The 23099-nt window shown below is 40.5% G+C and overlaps 3 protein-coding genes across 4 annotated transcripts; all 3 read left to right on the forward strand.

Annotated features, from left to right (window-relative positions):
* The first annotated feature begins 85 nt into the window (after positions 1-85).
* On the forward strand, positions 86-5544 carry LOC121328277 (tumor necrosis factor receptor superfamily member 14-like). Its single transcript, XM_041272871.1, has 9 exons — positions 86-368; positions 1061-1157; positions 1409-1534; positions 1837-1995; positions 2098-2188; positions 2590-2753; positions 3245-3261; positions 3672-3775; positions 4239-5544. Exons 1-9 carry the CDS (start codon positions 351-353, stop codon positions 4306-4308), a joined length of 846 nt encoding a protein of 281 aa, XP_041128805.1. The 5' UTR covers positions 86-350; the 3' UTR covers positions 4309-5544.
* A 1139-nt stretch (positions 5545-6683) lies between these two features.
* Positions 6684-10313, forward strand: LOC121328279 (tumor necrosis factor receptor superfamily member 14-like). Of its 2 annotated transcripts, none has more exons than XM_041272873.1 (7): positions 6684-7304; positions 7763-7859; positions 7955-8080; positions 8266-8421; positions 9028-9118; positions 9270-9457; positions 9989-10313. In XM_041272873.1, the coding sequence occupies exons 1-7, from the start codon at positions 7272-7274 to the stop codon at positions 10027-10029; spliced, it is 732 nt and encodes a 243-aa protein (XP_041128807.1). In that variant the 5' UTR covers positions 6684-7271; the 3' UTR covers positions 10030-10313. The 2 variants fall into 2 exon arrangements, with proteins under 2 accessions (XP_041128807.1, XP_041128806.1); XM_041272872.1 differs by having other exon boundaries at positions 6698-7304; positions 9270-9469; positions 9989-10298.
* Positions 10314-10612: 299 nt separating this feature from the next.
* On the forward strand, positions 10613-18230 carry LOC121328275 (myo-inositol 2-dehydrogenase-like). Its single transcript, XM_041272867.1, has 9 exons — positions 10613-11901; positions 14168-14707; positions 14864-14934; positions 15329-15437; positions 15543-15673; positions 16556-16663; positions 16828-16946; positions 17140-17296; positions 18081-18230. Exons 1-9 carry the CDS (start codon positions 11657-11659, stop codon positions 18227-18229), a joined length of 1629 nt encoding a protein of 542 aa, XP_041128801.1. The 5' UTR covers positions 10613-11656; the 3' UTR covers position 18230.
* The last annotated feature ends 4869 nt before the right edge of the window (positions 18231-23099 follow it).

A 23099-nucleotide genomic window follows, 5' to 3' on the forward strand; every position in this document is an offset into this window, starting at 1 on the left:
AAATGCTTGCTGTTTGTAGTAGTACTAGCCAGGTGATTTTTCTCTGTGCTGCGTGAGTAGTCCTAGTATTAAACAAATGCTACGATGGAGACCTTTGCATAAAAAGAGGAATGGAAGGTGGTCTTTGAAAATCGAACTGAATTTTGATCGCTGTATTAAAACAGTAGTCTCCTCAGATTAAGGGATTAGTCTATGACGGGTACGTGTAGTGACCTGTTGTAACCTATAGAGGGAGTGTACTTTATTTCCAGTAGAGCGCACAGTAGAATTGTTTGCTGAAATTAAACAGGTTTAAATATTTTATGTTGGCTGCTTGAATATGAAAAGTAATAGACGTTGTGGTTGAAAGTATGCTGCCTTCATTTCTAGTAAGTATGGCACGTTGTATTATTGTATAGCTGTGTATGTTGTTGCGTTCTTGCAGCGATTCTCTGTGTAATGGCGTACTACCGCATTCGTTAAAATCAGCCCAGACAAGTATTTTTCTTTTTAAAACGAAACCAAATTTGAAACTGCGGACTACTGAAAACAATTAGAAAATGCCTTTTTAATATACAGTTTTACTACCAAACGCTTCTAGAAACCACAAACATGACGGTGCTATACATTATACGAACATTGGTGACGTTTTAGATTTAAAAAAAGATACATGTTTTATGGATAATTTCTTTTGGGTTGTGCAATCAAGGGACCGTCTTAAAAGTGCAAGATTCTTTCAATTAGAAGAAACAATCGTATAGACTCAATAGGTGAATTTGGGTTGTGTGTAAAATTGACACTTGGCTCTGATATGTAATTTAAAATTATAGCTATTTCATGTATGCTATTTTAAGATCTACGGTACGCGGCAGTAATTGAATAACATTAGATTCACTTTGCAGACTTCATAAGAGCAAATTCATTGTGAACCAGGACCATTGAAGCTGAAGTTAACCACCTTCAGCAATTACTTGAATTATTGTCTTTTGTTGAAATGCGTCAGGCATTGCTTGCTCTTGAAGTTTCATGCTGTTCTGGTTTTGTATATACTGTGCACATACTTTTTATTTCTCTCTTTCAGATGATCCTGTTCTTTGTAAATATTAAAACTGTGGTTCGCTCTTGCGCTGCTTCAGAATTTTCTGTGGAGGGACAGTGTTGCCCCATGTGCAGTGCAGGTATGTGCTCCTACTTTATTTGTGTGTGTTTAGACACTGTCATAGTACTCATTCATTTTATACAAGTCTGGGGGGGGGGGGGGTATTGTTTGCATTGTTTGAACTGCAGCAACATCTACAGTTCCCTCTGACTAGTCCTAGCTAAATCTGGAATTGCAGCTGACTGTTAAACTGGCTTCTTTGTTAAACTGCTCACTGTTCTAATAATCCCTTTCATTTTAATAATCCTGGATCGTTTTGTTTTTATTTAGGCTCTTCTGTACACAAGCTATGCACACATGACATCAGTACAAGCTGCATCCCGTGTGAACGCGGTACCTACACTGAAGAACCCAATGGATTACTTAAATGCTTTCCGTGCAAAAACTGCGATCAAGGTAATAAAGTAAAGAACATTAAAGAAATTGATACACTAACGTGTTATGTGTTTTTTTGCTTTTTTTTTTTATCGGAAGAAACTGATACAGACTACTGAGTGCAAACTTTTGTATAATTAGTGGCCTGACTTAGAGATCAGTTCCATTCAGTAGATGCTATAGATGATATTCATGAGAGTCGCTACCACTAATGTCTACTGGGTACAGCGGAACCCAACATTTACATCTCAATCGAATGTTGAACAACAAATGGCATAATTATATATATAGTTTACATTCAGATTTATATATATTTTTTTCAGCTTTGGGCCTCACAGTTCGTCATGAATGTCAACGCCATAAAAACACCATTTGTGGTCCTTTGACTGGATATTTCTGTTCTGGAAAAGCAAGGGGTGGTGGCTGTGATCAGGGTCAAAAACATACGGTCTGTAAAGCTGGACAGAGAGTCCAGTCACAAGGTAAGAGCATGAGCATTGTGCCCTTTTTATATGCTGTTAAAGGGCTACTAGCTCAGTGCAAAGTCAAACAGAAGAAAGTAAATGAAATGTTTTATTGTCCAGGGACTGCTGAATCTGATACAAGATGTGAAGGCTGCCCTGAAGGAACCTTCTCAACAAAAAACATGTCGTTAGATTGCACCCCGTGGACAGAGTAAGTGCTTTAACCTGATTATTAGCTGTTGGGGGCGGAGGATACAGTGTTCTACTCAAGTCTCTATTCCACATTTTAAAACTAAAAACATTGATACAGTCGAGAAGACTTGGATTATTGTACTGCCTCTGGGGTTTTTAAACAAATCACTGCAACAGCCTGTCTATTTTAAACCATGCCCTGAATTACTGAATTATTTCTGACATGCTGTGAGATTATTTTTGTCAAGGAGACCAAATGGAGCTCCAGGGAGCACAGTGTGCTTATGTAGGAATACCAAGTTTAGTAGCTAAACCAGAATTAACTGGACAAGAAGTTAGTTCAACAACGCAAGTCATTTGGAACGTCAATCATTCATGTGTGCAGTTCTATTGACCATTTCTCCTCCTTTTTCTTACCAGTTGTGCATTAAATGGCAAAGTGAAGTATACAGATGGGACTTCAACAGCAGATGTGCAGTGTCAGGAAAAACAGCCCGTGGGTTTAATAGTTGGATCAATAGTTGGATTATGTCTTTTTGTCGGAGTCGGAGTCGGAGTCGGAGTCAGGTATTGGAAGATTAAAGGTTAGTAATCGCTTTGGAAAGGTCCTGACCTGTATTTCATGTCATTATTTTTCAAAGTTACAATGTTAAGCTAGTGAAGTATTTCATGTAAATGAACAGGAGATTATGTTAAATATCATATTCCTCCTGTAGAGCTGCTTGAGTAACTCGTAGTAACCCTGCAGGCTAGTGATTTGTTTCATGCTGTGATGGTCCAGTGGTTAAAGAAACAGGCTTGTTACCAGGAGGTCCTTGGTTCAAATCCCAGCTCAGCCACTGACTCACTGTGTGTGACCCTGAGCAAGTCACTGAACCTCCATGTGCTGCGTCTTTCAGGCAAGACATTGTAAGTGACTCTGCAACTGATGCATAGTTCACACGAGCACTTTGTGATGGTGGTCCACTATGAAAGACACCTATATATAAATAAAGGTGGTTGTTATTATTATTAACTGCACAAATAACACTTTGAGGTCAACTAACTAAACTGTTGATGTGTTTTCTTCCCCAAGGTGCATTTCTAAATAAGGTAAGCTACTTTTATATTTTGGCATTTTATTTATATAATAGTAATTATTGGTTTAATGAATAAATGTTACATGACACTGTAAATACAAAACATTTTGAAAAGAATTGGTAGATCTACAACAACACAAATGTTTGCTATGCTGTATTTGCAACATTTGTTGCAATACCTTTATTTTGTTGGGAATTTTGCAGCATGTAGAATTCTGTTTTTATTTATCTTTTCCACTAAACATCTTATTTTGTATTACCAGTTTCAATGCTGAAATGAGTAAAGGCAAAACAAGGAGTAGTTGACTGTTTTTATATATATTTTTAAATATTTATAGAAAGTAAGGACACTGAAAATTCTTAAATACACCTTAATTTGAAAAAAAAAAGCGACACTTTTTCCTACTGTTTATTTTCTTAAAGAAATCCTCTGAAACAGAAGATAAAGGGACTGAAGAATCTGTTTTACCAATACAGGAATCAATGCTTCCAGCACAGAATGAGCAACTAAATAATATGAGCCACAGGTAAGAACACACACACCTGTTTACATGCCCACTTGCTCCAAGAAAATCAAATCTGTCTTCCTCTTACTGGCAGCTCTTTGAGTCAGTGGTGAGGTTCTAGAATGACATGCATTGTCAGGTTTTATTTATTTTATTGCTTACAGCACCTTGGTTTGGTCCTGTCAGAGCTCAGAGACTAAGCAAGGTTGGGTCTGGCCTATATTTCAGCGGTATTCTGACAATGTGATTTCTGTAGAAAAAAAAGCACACAGTAACGAAATGAAATACAGAATAATTGCTTGAAAGAAACAGCATTAATCCACATCATTTAGAACAGACTCCCTCCCTGTGACCTGCTTCATATAAAGACCGGTACCTTTCAATCTGAAGACTGAATAAGACCATTTTACTTTGTTTGCATGAAGGATGGATTCCAGATCATCGAGCCATTATTTATTTATTTATTTATTTCTTCTTTTTCCAGGTCAGAAGACAGTTCTGGCACACTTTTGTCTGCTTCCACTTTTGATAGTGGAGTGAGACTTTACCCCTAGAACAGCATGTGACATGGCTCTTCCGGTTGGCGCGTCCTCGTCGCTGAGCTGGACTCATCTGGAAAGATATAGAGATTGGCACCTTGTACAATTAATTTTCTTGAGGTTTTGAATTTTCCAGTCATGAGACAAAGACCAACCAACTGAAATGCTCAAATAGTGTAGCAGATCCTTTTCTTACAGAGTAACTTGTTTTGAGCTGGAACAGTACTTCTCTTTTAAGTCTTTGCATCTGACTTGTTGAATTCAACACCGTGTCTGCAAGAGTGAGCCAGAGGTACCCAAGGTAAACAGTAGTGCCAGCAGGGAAGTTGGGTGTCTGTCATCTCTAACCCCTGCCTCTCCAGGCTGAGCTCCAATGAATCAGAAAGAACAGCAGCAGTACGGTCTGAGTCTGTCTGATCACACAGTAACCCCCAGAGATACTGACTGGGAAACTGCGGTTTTTACATGGAAATAAATGAAATAAAAAATACAAATGAGGACGTTCTTTAGATGTAAAAGGAAAGAAACACAACGAATGGGCGAGGCTTCCGTGTTAAAGTTGAGGTCATTCCCCTTTGTTTACCATTGGTATCTGCCCAACCCCGCTGTCCTGTCACATGGCCCGTCTGTGTTACCATTGTATTACATCCACGCGTCCTCCTTTTTACAAGGATATGTGTGACCTGCTCCCCTTTCTTTTAAACCATAGATCCCTGGATAGGTCAGGAAGGGAAGAGTTACCGTACAGACTAGGTTAATTCCCAAAGCAGTAGAGTGATTGTTGCGATTTGAAAATGATTTACACACACTATCTTGATTGTTAATGATAAGGGTGTGGCTCACTCGCAAGAGTGTCCGCTAATCAAAGACTTACTGTTTTTGTTTTCCTTTGGGGTTTTTTTTTTCATTTTATATAAAACTATGTGAAAGTTGCACGGTCATGTACTGCATTGAATTAATTGCCTTGGATCGGGCAGTATTGCACTATGAGTGAGCAGTGTGGTTAACCACAGAGCAGACAGCCCCATGAGAATAACAGCGAACTGCAAAAGCACTTTTACAAAGGAGACATGATATTCTTACAATGTTATCTATTACAGCTACAGTTTCAACTGTACATTGCCTGTTTCACTGTAATATAGTAGTATAACTCAAATCATTTATGTATTTTTTTTTTTTAAGTAGGTTCTGGTATTATAGTAGTTTGTATATATGTAAATAAAGGACCACATTCTGAAGCAAATGTTTCAATCCTGTATGTGTGTGTATATATATATATATATATATATATATATATATATATATATATATATATGGCAAAAACCCTGTAACTGGCAGGGCAGTATTTAAAGGGGTGACAAACTGGCATTCTAAACTGAGGCAATGGAGAATGAGGAAATGGAAAAAGGGCGTTGGCTGGGCAACATGTTCTTATGAATTTACACATTTCAAACAGGGATACATTTAAGCAGCGAAACTGAAAAAAAACAACCTTAATTACTATGAGAATATCGCCATGCTTTTTAGAGATTCGTATTTTGGTTGAACATTACGAAAACGGATAAATAAGTAATATTTAACTGAGCATATCCACGTCTGACTACTGATGTAGATATAATCTATACACACATTATGTGTTTAATTAAGGGTTGAATACTGAATAATCACTAATTAAAAAGCTAATGCAATTCTCTTACGCAAGTTAAACGTTTTAAATAAAACTAAACAACAAACGAAAGTTTATTTGAACTAGTTTTGTTAATACAAATGTGAAAGTGAAACAGGAGGACGTGTCCTGCGAACGCTATTCTCACTTGCATACAGCCATGATTAATCTTGCAAAATTAAACACAACTAAGCTTCATGTTTACGAAGCTGAGACAAGTTAACAGAATGACCAAATAAACGACAGAATCATACCTACGAATTGTTTTATGCGATAATAATGGTGACACACAAAAACAACGAAGTTAGGGACTATCTACAAAGTGTCGGTTTATATATATATATATATATATACTATATATATATTATATATATATATATATTAACCTTTTAGGTTTTTAAAAATGCTACTCATAGCACGTGTTTGTTGTAAATATACATGCACACAAGCAAAGCGTAGTACCGTAGCCTAACGGGCACATTTTTGTCCCAGGAGGTTACTGCAATCGTGTATCTGCCACAGTGGCCGATATTCAAGGGTCTGTTTGCTAATGGATTACAGAATCCTCATATTAACCCTTCGGTCACTGCGTGTAGAATTGTACCGTGTTAAGATAGGGTTACAACATTTTGTTTCTCGTTAATGAAGTATTAAAGAAAACCCAAGGAGGTGTGCATAATGCTTTACTGGTGGAGTTCACACTAGTAGTGACTCTTTTATGGATATTGGTGAGGATGCGTGGTTTTGATCAGACATTGCCTAACAAGCATTAATCACATGTTTAATGAAATAGTACATAACCAACGTTGATCAACAGACCTCGATCCAGATAAATGAATGAATAATATATTACAGCGTTGTAAACTCTTTTTGGTTAAAATTGCCGGGTCGCCGCCCACATTCCAAATGTGTTCATTTACCAGGACAGAACCCTTGAGATACGCATCTCAATCACAAGGGGGTGCTAGAGAGAGCGGCAAAAAATAACATGCAATCAATGGCAAACAGAGTTGTGAAAGAGCTACAAATACGCAGGCTCAAAGTGAATGAGTGGTAAAAACATTACCATGGGGGGGGGGTGCTTAAGAAAAAATCGCAATATCTAGAGACCACAACAGTTGCTTAAAAACCAGCACAGCACAATGTGATTGTGCCACACAAAACCTCAATTTGTGTTTCTGTGTTTGACGACACCTTGTTATGACTAATTTCGAAAATAAAACTAAAAGTTTAGTATTCTGCAGTATATTTGCTTTTTTATTTTTCAGTTGTTGTTGGTTAGGTTCTCTACCTGCTCGGAAGTTTGTTTAATATGATCTCCACTTTGCCACTTTGTTCGATACAGGTGAGTTGATCAGTTATTGGATTATCCCATTATCATTTTGCTCAGTTTGATTGGTTTCCCTCTTAGGGGACGTTTGAACTTGGAAGCGAAACTTGAAAACGGGTAACAGGTGCCACTTTACACATTTTCCAAGGAAATTATAACAGGGGGGTAGTTGTTCGACCTTCTCAAATATTTCGGCTAAGACTATTAGCGTTTTAACAAAAGCGTCTCGAGTCTACTGCTGGTCAAAATAAATAATACAAACGAATGGCTACCGGTAGGTAGATAAATATTAGATAAATAATATTATAAAGATAAATATTCTGGTGAAAAAAAAAAAACATCCTGTGGGAAAAAAAAAAAAAAAACCCTGAAATGTTGTGCTTCAATAACATATGCTAAATTAGTGACGATAAACGAAACCAGAACCAAATTATGTAACCATTATTAATTACGTATGCCTTTCTTTTCTCCAGATAATCGCTTTGCTTGTTGTGTCTCTCTCAATTGCGAGTGCCTGTCGACCTGATGAATATCATTTCAATGGGCAGTGTTGTAGCTTGTGCGAAACAGGTAACCGGGTTTAAAAACAGGCTATGGTTTTTCACTTTAATATGTATTATTGTTGTTAATGAATATCACACCACGTTTTTGTATTGCATTTTCAGGCAGTCATGTTTCACAACATTGCACAGCACTGCAGAAGACAGAATGCACCCACTGTTCAAATGGCACATATATAGATCGCCCCAATTGGTTAACAGAGTGTCGATCATGTAAAGTCTGTGATTCTGGTAAGAAAATGTTTTTGTTTTTTTGGTGTGCATCCTTTACAAAAGATATTGGCAATGCTGAGTCTAGTTCCCATAACTCCCCACAGTTGTAAGAATTAGGCTATACTGATGTATTCCCTTAAGACCGACCCAAAGTTCTGTTTCATTATGCATTAACATGCACACTTGCGTGCTTTCTCCACCAGACTTGGGTCTGTTTGTTCGTCACCAGTGTAGCCTTGTGAAAAACACGGTCTGTAGCTGTTTGAAAGAGTTCTTCTGCCTGGATAGGGACGGGGAAAGCTGCCAGCTGTGCAGGAAACGCAGAGTCTGTCAGCCAGGACAGCGCGTTAAGCAGCAAGGTAAGGGACCGCGTTGCTGTTTGCAGTTTTAATACTATTGTGATGTTTTGTATAATCCGTTACTGTACCGCCATTGGATCACATTGCACCCCTTAAAAGGCTGCCACTGGCTTTCAATAGGTAATCTTAAGATATGACTGGTTAGCTAAAATCACTAGGAGTGTCTTGACAGCAGAAAAGTGTTTTTTGAGTTCTGTTCAAAACCATTTGATAATTCTGTGAAACGCTTGTTGATGTATTGAACAATATTGGTTCTGTATGCCGGGTTCAGGATGAAACCAAAGGGTTCTTAATTAGGGGTTCCAGAATGGAACTGCTTATGAGTTCCAAACATTAAGCACCCCATCTGGAACCCCCACTGAGGGGATCAAATGATTCTTTTAGCACCCTCACTTGGTCAGTATGTAAGATTTGGTTCTATACGGAACCTAAACACAATAAGGGTTCCAGACAGCAAAATGTTATTTGTTTAAAGAATAGACCTCCTTTTAAAAAAAGGGGGGTCTTGAATGACAGCAATAACAATACATGTAGAAACATTTCACAAGACTAATGTTTAAGATGAAGTTGCTTTTTAAAAGTAAAATAATATATTTTGATGTGCAGGATCTGAAAACTCTGACACAGTTTGTGAAGACTGCCCCAAAGGGACTTTTTCAATTGAAGAAATGTCCCTTTACTGCGCACCCTGGACTGTGTAAGTGCTAGTATTCATCAGTAAGGCACTCGGCATCTCGTGTCTATTGAACTGTATGTGAAAAAGTGAGTTCAACCACGCTTGAATGAAAGGACTTCCAAGGGATTCGTTAAACACAATTCATTCTTTTATTTCTGTGCTTCCTTCAAAGTTGTAAGTCAGGTGGTAAAAATGGAAACTCAACAACGGACGTTGTGTGCGAGGAAGAAGCTGCAACACCATGGACTGCCATTGCTGTAGTTGGAGCCCTTCTGCTTTTCGGACTCCTCATTGGAATTGGGTTCACTACGAAAAAAACAAATCTTTTGCAGCGTAAATGCTGTGCAAATCATTTAACAGGTGATCACGGTGGTAAGTGAGGTTTACAAAAATCTTGTCTCTTGAAAACCATGAGCCCTAATGCATGCAGGTCAGTCTGTGCCATCTCAACACGATGCATGTGAACCAACACACAGCGAGACAGAGTTTCATTCACCTCGGGCATGGTTGCAAAAAATAACCCTCATTCCCCCAACCCATAAGTGACATTGGCTATTGATTATTAAACCCTTGTTCGGAGGAATGTTAATTTAAAAGATAAATCAATCGCTATTCAGGGTTTGTCCGACTTCCAGTGCCTCTCATCCTGGGTGTAGATGCCACCCTGTGCGTAGAATATATGGCTTTGTTCTGAAGTTAAACAACCCTTTAAGTTTAATAGCAGTGTGTTTTGTGATTTTTATAGTCAGTCAATATGCTGTTTATGGTGTCTTTTATTCTAACCCACTGGGATCAGACCGGTCCACCCAAACTGCATGAGATATCACCTCCTGTATTTTTTTTTCTTCTGTAAATTAAATATTGATATACATTTTTGTATTTATTTTTTAGATTCAAAACCTGACGCTGAACAGCAACCTTTTTCCCCCTGAAGATTGAAAGCTAGCGCCCGTCTTTACAGATTTTCACTTATTATTCAGCATTTGAGAATGTATTTTAGAATCTATGTGTTTTATGTTTGTAAGATTATTTCGTACAATATTTAAAGTGGTAATTAAAATGCATTAGATAACTACACTGTCTGTGATTTTAAACCTGTATTATCTGAGAAACTTCATTGTGATTTCAACAATGTACAGTTTCAAATGTTTTTTTTTTTTTTTTAAATGATGCAATATTACCTGAATGGCTACAACATCTCCTAGATAGCAGCACTGAAAACGACACCTACCGAAGAAGACACTTGGTGTTGTCAGGCACAATGCTTGCTATCTGATAATGATCCGCAAGGTTGTGTAGCTATGGATTTATGACACATGGACAGTGTTGTGGTGCACAGGCGGAATTCAAATACAGCAAAGAGTTTGGCAGAATAAAAAAAAAAAAACGCACTTCCTTGGTTTTATCCCTCCAGACCTCCAGATGGTGATAATATGAGTAGGACCCGGGTAGCGCTTCAGTTTAACTGGCATTGGATCAGTGAGGAAGGGCGAAGCAGTTCCTATGCGCGTTTGGGGCGGTTCGTTGGACCCGGATCGGGTAATAGAAGAGGGGGTGTATCTCCCTAGGTTAGTGTGTTGTACTGTAAAGGGCAGGACAGGCTAGATTCGTGTCGGGTTGTTTTGTAGTCTAGTAGTAGAGGTACTCTACTGTGTAGGAGGGGAGAAGTGTTTACAGTGTGCAGCTGAAATCAACATCCTGCTGTGACCACAACCGGGGTTGTGTTTAGCCGAGGCTTCAGTGGAGAGAAGATAGGACACGACCGTCCTGGGGAATTCGTCTTTGTTTTCGTAAGCATCTGTCTGAGGATTTTTTTTAAATAATGTACAGAATTTAGAAAATAACACAAGATAGCCGTGCGTATTGGATGAAACCAAGGTGCAGAAGAAAGGTTCAAATAAAACTGGACTTCTCACAATGAACTGGCTGGCACGCTATTAGATCGATGTAAGAACTGAAAAGGAACCAACTTTCATTAAAGTGAAGACAAGTTGGTGAAAGTAAAAAATAACCGGATTAAATATTAAATGCTACAGATACTGTTCGTATGCAAATACCAAGAGGGTGATACGAAAGTACTGCGATTTAAGCAAATGTACAGTGGGGCTAGGGGTCGGAGCCAGCTTGAGATGGCAAAGCAAAACAGCGAAGCGAAAAAGCGGAAGGAAATGAAAAAAAATACTTTTAAGTTACTAGAATTATAGAAAAATTTAGCATGTGAAGCTGTCGAACGACGAAGCGAATAAATAGAGACCCGAGGCTTTGGCAAACCAAAACAGTGCTTTAAATAATGTTGGGGAATAAAATATCAGCTCAAGAAATATTTCACCCACACACACACGGATGATTAAAAGCACGAAGTGGATTTTGACTGCGGCTATTCTCACCTGAGCGCACCTACCTGACTGCGCCTCTGTCATAATTAGTAACCGAAACATTGTTTGACTCTTATGGCTTCTTCTTCTGAGCAACCGGTGCAAAACTCTCGGCGAAATTAATAAAACCAGACGAAAAAGATAAAACAGGATTTGGTCGTGTTTTCGTTTTTTTTTTCACAAGATGGGGCGAAAGAAAAAAACCCTGCATGACTACGCGGCGGAGTTCCACGACCTGGCAGTAAAGAGACACGTCGTGGAGCAGCACGACTCCGGGGAAAGGACCCGAGTGGAAATCCTGTACTGTAAATCCTGCGAGGTACCGGTGAGGGTCCGCAGAGACAGGATACTCGAGCACCTGGCGTCGGCCAGACATTACCGAAACAGGAGGCTGATCAAGCAACAGTGGGACAGAAAGCCCGTACATGTGTAAGTGTTTCCTGCAGCATTGTCTTTGAGAATGTACCTGGAGACTGCAGAGCACTTTTACAGCAGAGCAGCCCATGTTCGTCCCCTATGTGTTTGCTGTCTCCCCTTGCTTATCTCTTGGTTATATTGTTATATAATGATTTGTATTGGGTGTTTTTTTTTTTTTTTCAATAAAAGATAGTAAATGTTAATTATTGTTTTCTGCCCCAGTTACACCTCTTTGATCTTGATTCCCTGCATGTGTCTGCTGTTCCCTCAAGGTGTAACATTATCAGCTTTGAATCTGTTGCACCTCCTGGATTGAATGTGCTATAAAAGTTTATGCAGTTAGACTCCTGTTGCAGGGCTTGATAGCAACAGGTTATAGGTAAAGGGTAAAACCTGGGATGGCTTAAACTTGTATGCACGGGAGGTCTTCATTTCTGTCATTGCATTGCACTGTACTGTACTCTGAGCTGATCCAGGTAGCACTGTGAGCCTTAGGTTAGATAAGGGTTTACAAGCTCCAGCGAGTCGAAATAAACTTCAGATGAATCCTTTAACAGTTAGCTGTGCAAAGACATCAGACATTTAAAACATGACATTTTTTGTTTGATAGGCTATTCAGCCTAGTTGTTCAAACTTTTTAGGTATTTCTTAAAAAGAGCGTGTTTCGTAGTGGGCCAAATTGAATGCTTTCCTTGGACATTAGCGGCCCTGATCAATTCGGCTTTTATCCAGGGTAAACTAGACCAGGTATTTAGACTGTTCTGCTGTAGTAGGTCTATTTTATGTAGTTGTCAGAAGCAGACACAGCAGTTATTTCCTCCAGCGTCTGTTTTTACTGAAGGCCACCTAGCATTAAGCTCAGACCGGCGCGTCAGTGAAAAAATAAGTATGGTTAACCTCACAACACTGGTGTAGAAATAACAGGAATTAAAAAAAATATGGTGCAACTTTCGGCCACCCTTCTCATCACCCATTCGTTTCCATTCTAGAGAGTAGGGCTGTAGCTGAAAATATATTGGTGTGTGTAAATGTGCTTCAAGGTAAAGTGGTCTGCTGGTAAGGGACAAAGATACTGTAGGTGAACTGGTGTATGAATCACTGAGCTCTTTTTACACTGGTGATATTTAAACAGGGAGGCATTAAAACAAGAAGTGATGCCTTGAACACTGTGGCTGGTCCCTGGGGTTGTGTGTGTGAGCGAGGGAGGCTGACACTGCTATGTGTTTGGAGAGGAAAATCCTGCCAGCGGTTAGGAAGACTAGGAGAGGGGGATACAGAGCTGGGAGCAGCAGCAGCTTTTTCAACAGAGAAGAACTCTTGTCTTCAGAGGGATTGCAGTCAGGAACAGCCTTCTCAGCTTCAGCCTGTCCTGCCTGAAGGAGCAGCTCCACAGGGAGGTGAAGTCACTAATGCTGGGGGGGGGCAATAAGAACAGGGGGATTTCTATTTTTGTCTTTGTGTTCTGGCCTGTCTAGCCACCTCCAGTCGCCTGGCGACGGAGGTACTGTGTTTACTCCAGTGGCTTTAAAAGTAAACAGAGAGTGGGAGATAAGGTTTCTCGCTTATGCCTGCGGAAATGAATTATTCTGCAGGACACACTACAGGCAGTTAAAATAGGAACGAGCTGGGGTTCAGCGAGATAGCGCTCCGGCCAATCAGATGCTGCTTTATTAATGCACACATTAAAGCGAGCCATTTCTACAGCTCCCGTTTGGGCTGTTATACGCAGTTCTGTCTGAAAGTACATCTCTTTTTTTTATTATCAGAGTATATTTGTTAGCCGTTTTGTGGAACGCAGTCTGTCATGAATGAGTTGGAGTTCAGGGTTTAGGGCTTTGGTCTCCTATCAGTTAAACAGTACCAATAGTATAGTAACCATGCTGGCTGGGGCAGTGCAGCAAGAATTGACAAAGCACTCGCACACTCTTCATTTAATATCTTTTAAAATAAAAACTTACTCCCCAGTGGGCCTACTACTGTATGCAAGCACGGTCATTTTTCAATTACAGAATAGCTAGTAATTCTAAAAATGGCTTTAGCTAAGCTCTGTTGTTCGCCCCTGTTTTTATAGCTCTTGCTTCACCAAAAATAAGTGCTTTTACTTCCTCTACCGCTTTTTCGGTTGACTGGCTTGCAGTGAAGCCATACAGAAGAAGAAATAACAAGGTAAACAAGCCACAGCTGTGAAAATGTTCAGTATTATACCGAAATGTGGACTGTGCTGAGCAATGCGAGAGAAGTGACATATTTTGAGGGTTTTTTTGGCATTTCTTTACAGATCAGCACCATCGGACCTCCACTTACCTGTCAGACTCGACTCGTCTTCCCTGGCCTCTCAGCCTCCCCTCCTGCCTGGCACTCCCAGCTCCTCCGTCTCCTCCTGCTCCAGCAGCCTCCCTCCTCCGTCTCTCCCACTGCGCTCCAGCAGCAAGAGCTCCACCTCTTCTGCAGCCACTTCTGAGGCCACTCCCTCCACCTCCGACAACCAACCACACAACTTCTCCAGCGGGCGTGTCAAGAGCCCGCCTCTCCCTGGTTGGGTGTCCAATCCCTGGCTGGAGATGACCAATAGTGTTGGCCTGCGGGCGGGCGCAGGGGGAGGGGCGGGGCTGGGAGTTGGGGTGGGGCTGGCTCTCTTTGGGGTGTGCACTGGCAGCAGGGCACTGTGCCACAGTCTGGTTGTAGAGAATGGCTGCCAGCTGCTCTACATAGTGGAGGATCAGCGTTGGGAGTTGGAGGGTGTCTTCAGCCAGGAGCATCTGACCCACACCAGGATGCTGCGATCCCGGGACACCGACATCGTGCTCAGAGATCAGTGGTAGGCTGGGTTCTCACAGCTTGCAAGGCTTTTTTGTAGTGCTACTTGCTTCATTAATAAATGCTACCGAACTGTATCCTGGTAGACCCAAGGAACGCCATAGAAAAATGGGTTATCCTTCTTTTTTATTATTGTTGTTCTCATTGTCTTTTCTAGCGTTTCAGGGGTGGTGGTTTGTTCCCCTCCAGACGAAGCCTCAGTAATAGTTCTGGATGCCTTGCGAGCAGGTGGGTGTGTTCAGCCTGTTTTTATCAGGAGATGCAAGCTTTACCTTTAAAAAGTTAGCACAGCTGCACAGTAATTTGACTGTTCCGCATGCTTTTCACTATACCACGAACAGACCATTCTTTACCAGACATCCGATTTACAGTACTTTACCGTAACATCGCTGTTCTTGATCTGTGCTTTAACCACGATATACCACATTAAACCTTTACAGGGGTAGAGCTACACACTACACGTCTGTGTATTACCGTGAAGTCCCTGCATTAGAATGCGCTTGTTGTCAGTTAGCAGAAACATTTCCGTGATGTGTTTTGCGTTTCTTTGTAGACTTTATGTTTACATTTTGGTAGCGAACTTCAGTGGTGCTGTTGATTGTCACTCGGCTGTCTTTCTCAGGTAAAGGGGTGTTCTGTGAGAAGCTTCCCAGCCTGAACAGACACATCGCGGAGTCGTGTTTTGATGAAGCCAGCCGCTGCGGAAAGCCTCTGGTTTGTGGATTTTTCAAGTAAGTGCTGGTCTCTGCAACCTAATTCTATATGAGCCACATGTGTATCACTAGTATATAGATATATATATATATATATAAAAAAATATCTCTATATTTCTTTAGGCGTTTCGACCCAGCCTTGCAGTTTCTGTACAAGAGGGTCCGTGAAAATGAAAGGCTGGGTAGAATTCAGAGGATATTGACTGTCAGCAGAATGTATCCCCCTCCCTCAGTGGCAGCAATCAAATCCTCAGGTATGGAGCGGTTCAGCCTTTGGATTGGATGACCCAGATTGCTTCACACCGCGGTGCATTCTGGGACTTGTAGTCCTTCTTAACTTAGAGGAGGGCCATTTGATTTACACAAAACCAATTTTGGTTTCGTAGGTTTCCCATTCAAAAACAAGGGCTTAAAACCTATCTAGGTTTGTATCAACACGAATAAAGGAATATAAAATGAATTTCGTCTTTACAGATTTCATTAAACCACTTAGTCATTGGCAAACTCATATGGCACTTAAGTGTGTTCTGTCTTTGTGATTGCAGTAATAATGAGCATGTCTTGCTACCAGCTTCCTATTCAAATCCTGAGGTGGTTTTAGTTTGACTTGAATATAATGGATGGTTTCAGGAAACCTGTTTTGGTTTATCTTAATCGAATGCATCCTTGAAGAATAAGAGATATACCAGAATGTTTTGCTCCGTGAGCCCGGTAAGGTGCATGGTAGATTTCAGGGTCAATTCTGTAATTGGGCGCCTGTGGCTTTGAATACCAGTGTTTGTTTTGAATCTATTTTTAAAGCTGTATTTGTTTTCAAGGTGACATCCTCTATTTCCTCATACCGCCTGGCTTCAATAAGAGCATTGTGCTCAGTGAGTCCAGGCTTCAGCAGGAAGTGGCTCTCATTAACACCACGCAGGTGCATCAAGAAAGCAGGCTTTAACAAGGGGTAAACAACCCCGCAACCAGGAGTGACAGTAACGCCAGTCTAGTTACAATGCCACCATAAACGCTGGATGAGTTTTATTGCTCCTATTGCATCCAGGCGGTCTGATTGTGTGCAAAAGAGGGATGCTCTTTGCACTGTTTACCTGGCAACCCCCTGGCATGGCTTCTTACTGCTCTTTGTGCCCTAGGTGGGATATTCTACAACACAGCGGTGCACGACATTGACGTCATCTGTTGGCTGCTGGGAGAAAGTGCCCCAGATACCATCTTTTCTCTCGGACATGCATTCTGCAGAGGTATTCCAAAGCAAACCAACTCCTGTTTCTTGTACAAAATGATCTGTGTGAATTTGGTATTTGTAAATGGTGTACCATTGAATAGGACAGCTAACAAAGTCTTCAGAACGCACTTGGATTGCATTGATGAGAGTGAAAGTGACTTCTGTGCTCCGTTCTTGCAGAGATGGCTGCAGTGAAGGAACCCGACTCGATCTCTGTCAGCATGAAGTTCCCCAGCGGTGCCATTGCCTCCCTGGACACCAGCCAGCACTGCAACAAGAGCTGTGACCAAAGACTGGAAGTACGTATGAAAAAGACGTTGGGAAGTGAGTCGATCGGCACTGTTATATATGCTGTCAAGCTGTTTTAATAACAGGATAACACAATTCCCCTAGAGCGCTTCCTTCGTAAGCGCTAGAGGCACAGGGAGAGCCACCAAAGCTTTCCAGGCAGTGCTTTTGCAACGGTCTCTCTGTGGCTCCCCCTTTCCTCAGGTCCACGGGACAGAGGGCTCCCTGCAGATGGACAATCGCAACCCCTTGGGCATCTCGGACCACAGCACCTCAGCGGCTCTGTGTATGCAGGACACTGCAGATCGCTACAGAGATGCCTACAGAGAGCTGCTGCGGCACTTTCTCAGGACACTCAGAGGTTCGTTCCGGCTTTCTCAATTCACACAGCTCTGTAAACCTGCCGACAGGGGTGTGTGAAGCTTCCCTATCTAAAATGCTTAGCTAATGCGTTCATGTTTGTTTCGTCCAAAAGTATTTTAAGTCCAGTGGTGCAGTCCTAAATCTGCACACCTCCTAAAATATTGATTTTCTTATACTACAACTTCATATTTTATTTTATTTGTAGACTGAACTTATAGTAGCATATAGTAGACAATGTATTTATCTAATTTCTGCAAGTATTTCCACACAGTGCCTTTCTCTTGTCAGAATGCTTTACTTTCTTTCATTGTGTCCACAGTTGTAGTGGATGCACTGCTGCTGTCGTCTTTGCCAGCATGTTTAGCCTTCTTAAACAAGCAGTTGGTAATAGAAGAAGTTCCTTTTGCTCTTTTCATTGCATCAAGAGGACTGCTGACTGAATCAGACGGGAGATGTGTCATGTGACTTAGCTTGAATTCCGGCTGGACTACACCGCTGCTGCCTGTTGAAAATAGTTCCTTACTTTTAAAAAACTTTAAACTCTTCCATCAGAAAGTTCAGGAACGTCAGAGGAACGTTTAAAAAAAATACTACTTGTATGAAACAAACACAGAATCGATTTTAGAGAATCATTTCCTGATCGCTTTTACCAGATGCTTTAACGAAGATGGCCCATAAGGTCTTGTAACTGGAAACAGTGTTGAATAGTGATTCCAGCAGGGCAGTGCTAAATGTTCTGTAGAATAAGCCTCCTCTAACTCTGTTTCTTGTTGTCCTGGCAGGAAGGGAAAGCCCTTTCTTCACCAAAGAGCAGTACTTGTGGGCAATCCAGGTGGCAGCCGCAGCAGAGCAGTCGTGGAGGAACGGCTCGGCCGTGGACCTGCGTAACGAGGCTCTGGACACCACTATCATCAAGACCGAGGTGCAGTGAGGGGCAGCCTGGAGCCACGCAGCCTGGAGCCCTGGAGCCACGCAGCCTGGAGCCACGCAGCCTGGAGCCCCGGAGCCACACAGCCTGGAGCCCCGGAGCCACGCAGCCTGGAGCCCTGCAGCCTGGAGCCCCGGAGCCACGCAGCCTGGAGCCCTGGAGCCCCGGAGCCCCGGAGCCCCACAGCCTGGAGCCCCAGAGCCACGCAGCCTGGAGCCCTGGAGCCCCGGAGCCCCGCAGCCTGGAGCCCTGGAACCCTGGAGCCCCGGAGCCCTGGAGCCCCGGAGCCACGCAGCCTGGAGCCACGCAGCCTCGAGCCCCGGAGCCACACTTCCTGCAGCCACGCAGCCTGGAGCATTTTTGATACTTGACAGGACTTTTTTTGTTTTAAAGCAGTTGTCACCGTTATGTACAGAGTGAATCACTTTCTCTGTGTTCATTCAGACACTTATAAAGGACAAGGACGCATTCATTTCAATGGAAGTCAAGCTGCTGACGTTTTTGTTTTCTACGCTGTCTTTTAAAAGGTTCCCCAAATTAAGGCTTTTTTTCAATCTCTTTTTTTTAAATTAAATAAAGTCAGGCCATGCATTCTTCAGTATCTGTGTCTGTATCTGTGATCTGTATATTGGCAATGATTACTCCCTACTGTTCATTATTCAGCAATACTGCATCACCTCTTGGCCAGTCCTTGCATTGATTTTTAATTTTTTTTTTTAATGGATTTTATTTATTTATTTGTCTTGAATATGTAATTCCCTGCAGAGCTTTCTAACCCTCCTGGCACTGTGTATTCCAGAGCAGAAGAGCGTGTGGTTGCGTGGTGGAAATTTGTCCTTCTTTAACTAGCTAACCATGGACAAAGCATTATTTATTTTTTCCATTAAAAGATCACTAAACAAGAAAATAGCGGAACTTCATTATTACGCAGCATAAACGATTGAGTGTCTTGTGAAACTCGAAATGGAACTTCACTAACGAAATATCTTGTGCCTTAAGTTTTGTCAGATGCACCCTAATCAGGCCCTGATCTCAATCCAGCTTTACTGCACTGCTGTAGCTATAGTAATGACTGCAAAATAATTTGAATTGAATCCGGCCATTCGAAGTGGAATATCAGCTGTGCCAAAAATAATAATATAATTGTGTCGGTCCAGACAGATAAATAATGTTAAAACCATTCCTGGCTATCTTTGTATGTGTGTACTTGTTTCCTGTTGAGTTCGTATATTTATTATGCTTGTGCATCTCTAACACGATTGGCTAGCGAGTGTCACAAAACCTTTAGTTTCCTGAATGTTCGCTACTGGTCTGGAATAAAAGACCTTGTCTGCATTTTTTAGTATCAGTATTTCAGTGAGGCAGGGTGTTGTTCTTGGAGCTGGAGTTAGACCACAAGGGTGCTTTAAACTTCAGAGGGTTCAAAGGTCACCAGGGTGATGACTGCAACAGAAAATGATACAAAGTTAATAGAAACAACAAAAAAAAATACATTACCAAGTTGCTTTTGAAGGCCATTCTTTTAAATGGAGGACAGTGTTGTCGCTTTTATCTTCTGTTGGCACTGGGGCACTGCTGTAATTGTTGGTTAAGATTGCAGACAGAGCTACAGTATTTAATGACAGTGGTTACTTGATCTGGGAAGTACATCATGTTACCTTTACTGTCAGTATCCTCAGCAGTACCTTCACTCAAGGTCTTGTTCTGCAAAATTATTTGCTCAGTGTGTTTGTGATTGTAATGAAATGGGTAAAGGATTTGTAGAATACTGTCCTTCGAGCTACACTGTGTCGTCACTCATGCAATTTCCACAGCTTTGGAGTCTCCTGTATTATTTACAAGGGCACCTACCTGAGGTTTTGAATTTCTTTACTGTACCGTGCAAGATTACTTGTTTAGGTATTGGGACAGAGGTGCAAAGATGCCACGTGCCCAAAAAACGATTAGGCATTGATTAATTTTTGTGTTAAAGCTGGATTTGAAATGCATCCAAAAGGATTCATTTTGAATTGCAAGAACTGCAAAATTGCTCTACACTTTAGAACGGGTTGGAACAGGTGGGGTGTATTGCACACTTATTAATGTAATAACTATCATTGACAAAAACCTACCGACCACATCATCACTCCAGGCTGCATGAACTTCTATTTATAGAAACTTAATTGCAGCATTAAAGGCGTGTTGTACTTTAGGGTTTGACGCGGTGCTCTGTTGTAGCCAGCAGTTTACTGATCACGTCACTGCTAGGTGGAGGGCTAGACTTTGCTATCTTCTCTTCTTTAGACAAAGGAGTAATAAGATTTCAGAACTGGGATCTGATTGTTTTTACAGTATGTATCTGTGAGTGCACAAGTACACGAAATATACGTTTTGAGCATTGGCGCAGCATGTAAAAAAAATCTGTGAATCATTTGTACAGATTTCGTCTTAATAATCAATTTTGGTGACTGTACGGTGTGTGGTTGTAAGGCATTGTTTAAGTGAAATATTTTGTATATTTAAAGCGCTTCTGGTAATTTGTTTGTAGAGTAACTGCTACACTCATTTTTATCTTGAGATGGTGCTTGTGAATTATAGGTCAGACAGGCTGGTGGGTTTATGAGACTTCCAGCTTGGGGCTCTGGCCAAATAAGGATCTGCTGTTTCATTTGTCAGTACTCAAAAATAAGCAAAGTTATAATACAGGTGTCCTTTATTGTGTTACAAAAAGCACTTGAAAACACAGCTAGAAAATGATTTTCCAAAGAAACATTACAAAAACAAAATTAAATAATTAACTACAATGACCAGTTCAGAGTACACAACAATTAATACTGCTTGAAAGAAAAAGCATTATTGAACATTAAAACGTACATTTTATTTTTCGTAAAATCTTAAAGCTGTAAAGTGCTTTAATCTGCTACTCGCTGCAAGCGTTAATTCCATGTGAGCAACACTGACTGCTGTCCTTTACCATAGCTACAGTATGTGCACCAGATTGCATTTCTCCAGAAAGTTCCCAGGTATTCACGACTTGAACACTTGTTAGCTCTGACTAGCTAACTCATTGACTGCTATGTACAGTAAAAGTATACATGGACGAATGCATCGATCCCTTGCTTTCTCCCTGTAGCACATCAGCACCTAAAAGATTTGTTTTATGCACTAGAGTGGCCTGCAGTACAACATCGCCCTCTAGTGGGTACAGGGGTACAAGTTTTTGTTCTGCAAGCTTAAAATGATTGGCTTAGCTGTCAGCGGGATCTAATCAGCTGTTTTAGTGATTTAAACGATGGTGGCGTTTAGATCAGTCGAACAGACTGCAAAGAGTTTCTTAGTTTCTTTGAATTCCTGCCTTAAAGCCCAGTTAAAATCTATACAAGATTTTTTTTTTTTTTAAATGTAAAAACCTGTAAAATAAAATACAGTAAATTAAGTGCATCATGAATACAGCAGAGAGCTTCAACTCTATACTTAAAACATCTAGTAAATGTGCTTTCAGGTATATAATTAAAAAAAAAAAAAAAAAAAAAAAAAAGGCATGGAAAATAGGTTTCCATCTCACCTCAATGACAAGTTCTTATATGACAGCTCTTATATAAACAAAACCATTTATCCCAATCTCAAGCTCATCTGCACTGCGTGCACAACAAAAAGAAAATAAAAAAATGAAAAGGCTGCCTTGCACTGCAAGGAGTATTAACCAAATATACAGAATAATAAAAATTAATTCTGAAACAAAACTAAAGATTTGCGCTTTTTTTTTTTTTTTTTTTTTTTTTTAGCACCAGAGAGGTAAAAATATTTATTTCAGCATATGATTTGTGATAAAAAACATATTAATTATGTAAATACATGATGAGAAAACTGGTTGTGGTTTACTGCCTAGGGAGAACAGAAAAAAAGCAAATCACTCCCTGAGCTGAAACACAGATCCGGGAAATCTGAGACTGTACAAATAATATAAAACTAAAAAAAACATCACCAAGTCCATCTGCTTGTAGAGTAGCGGCAATTTGAGACACATCAGTGCAAACTGGCAAGTACTAATCCGTTCAAAGAGAGACCAATGGACTGTATCAAAATAGTAAAACAAAGGACTTTCTTAGATTAGGCTTCTCAGATCATTTAAATTGCTTGTGATAAAGTAAAACAGAAGTGCGTTTGTCTGAACGTTTCAGTTTAACCCTAACCTGGATCGCAGTCGGGTCACCTGTTTTTACCACTAAGTTTCCACAATAAGCATAGATAACCCCAGAAATATGGCTGTATCGAAGTCTTACCATGTTGCTTACTGTATGTATCAATTGTATGTTATCTGAAATGGTTCTCTCCTGTGATTGTGTGATTAAAAGTGCTCTTTCCAGTTTACAGATCTTGCATATAAAGTATCACCCATTCAAAAAAAAAATATCTGAAGTGTCTTCTATTGAGTTAGAAGCTGGTTCACAAAGACAGGGACCTAGTGTAAAGAATAGCACACTCTATTATTTATAATAGGAATGTGCAGTGGTATTTATTAGAACACCTCAAGATCGGTCATTTATATGTTCTTTATTTATATACCCACCTGCATGAGAACTTCTGGGTGTGAAGTTCAATTTTCAGTCAGTAATCAGTGATATAGAAACAATAGGCACTCGTGTGAAAATGGTAGACCATTTTGTGCTTTAATTAGGCATCTTAAACAACTTCTAAAAAATGTCTCCTTGCCATTTGTGGCTATGTGTTCCTTTTCTCTTATTATTTTAGATTAATTAACTGCGTGTGTGGCATATTAAAGTCATCAATTAAATGAGATAATCACTAATTTTCCTATTTTGACAGTTTCCCAAGGTTTTCAGTTAGTGGTTTGGTTTCATAGACACAACAAATCCAAACTACAGAAGCAATG

The sequence above is a fragment of the Polyodon spathula genome, chromosome 16 (assembly GCF_017654505.1).
Source record: "Polyodon spathula isolate WHYD16114869_AA chromosome 16, ASM1765450v1, whole genome shotgun sequence".
Classification (NCBI taxonomy): domain Eukaryota; kingdom Metazoa; phylum Chordata; class Actinopteri; order Acipenseriformes; family Polyodontidae; genus Polyodon; species Polyodon spathula.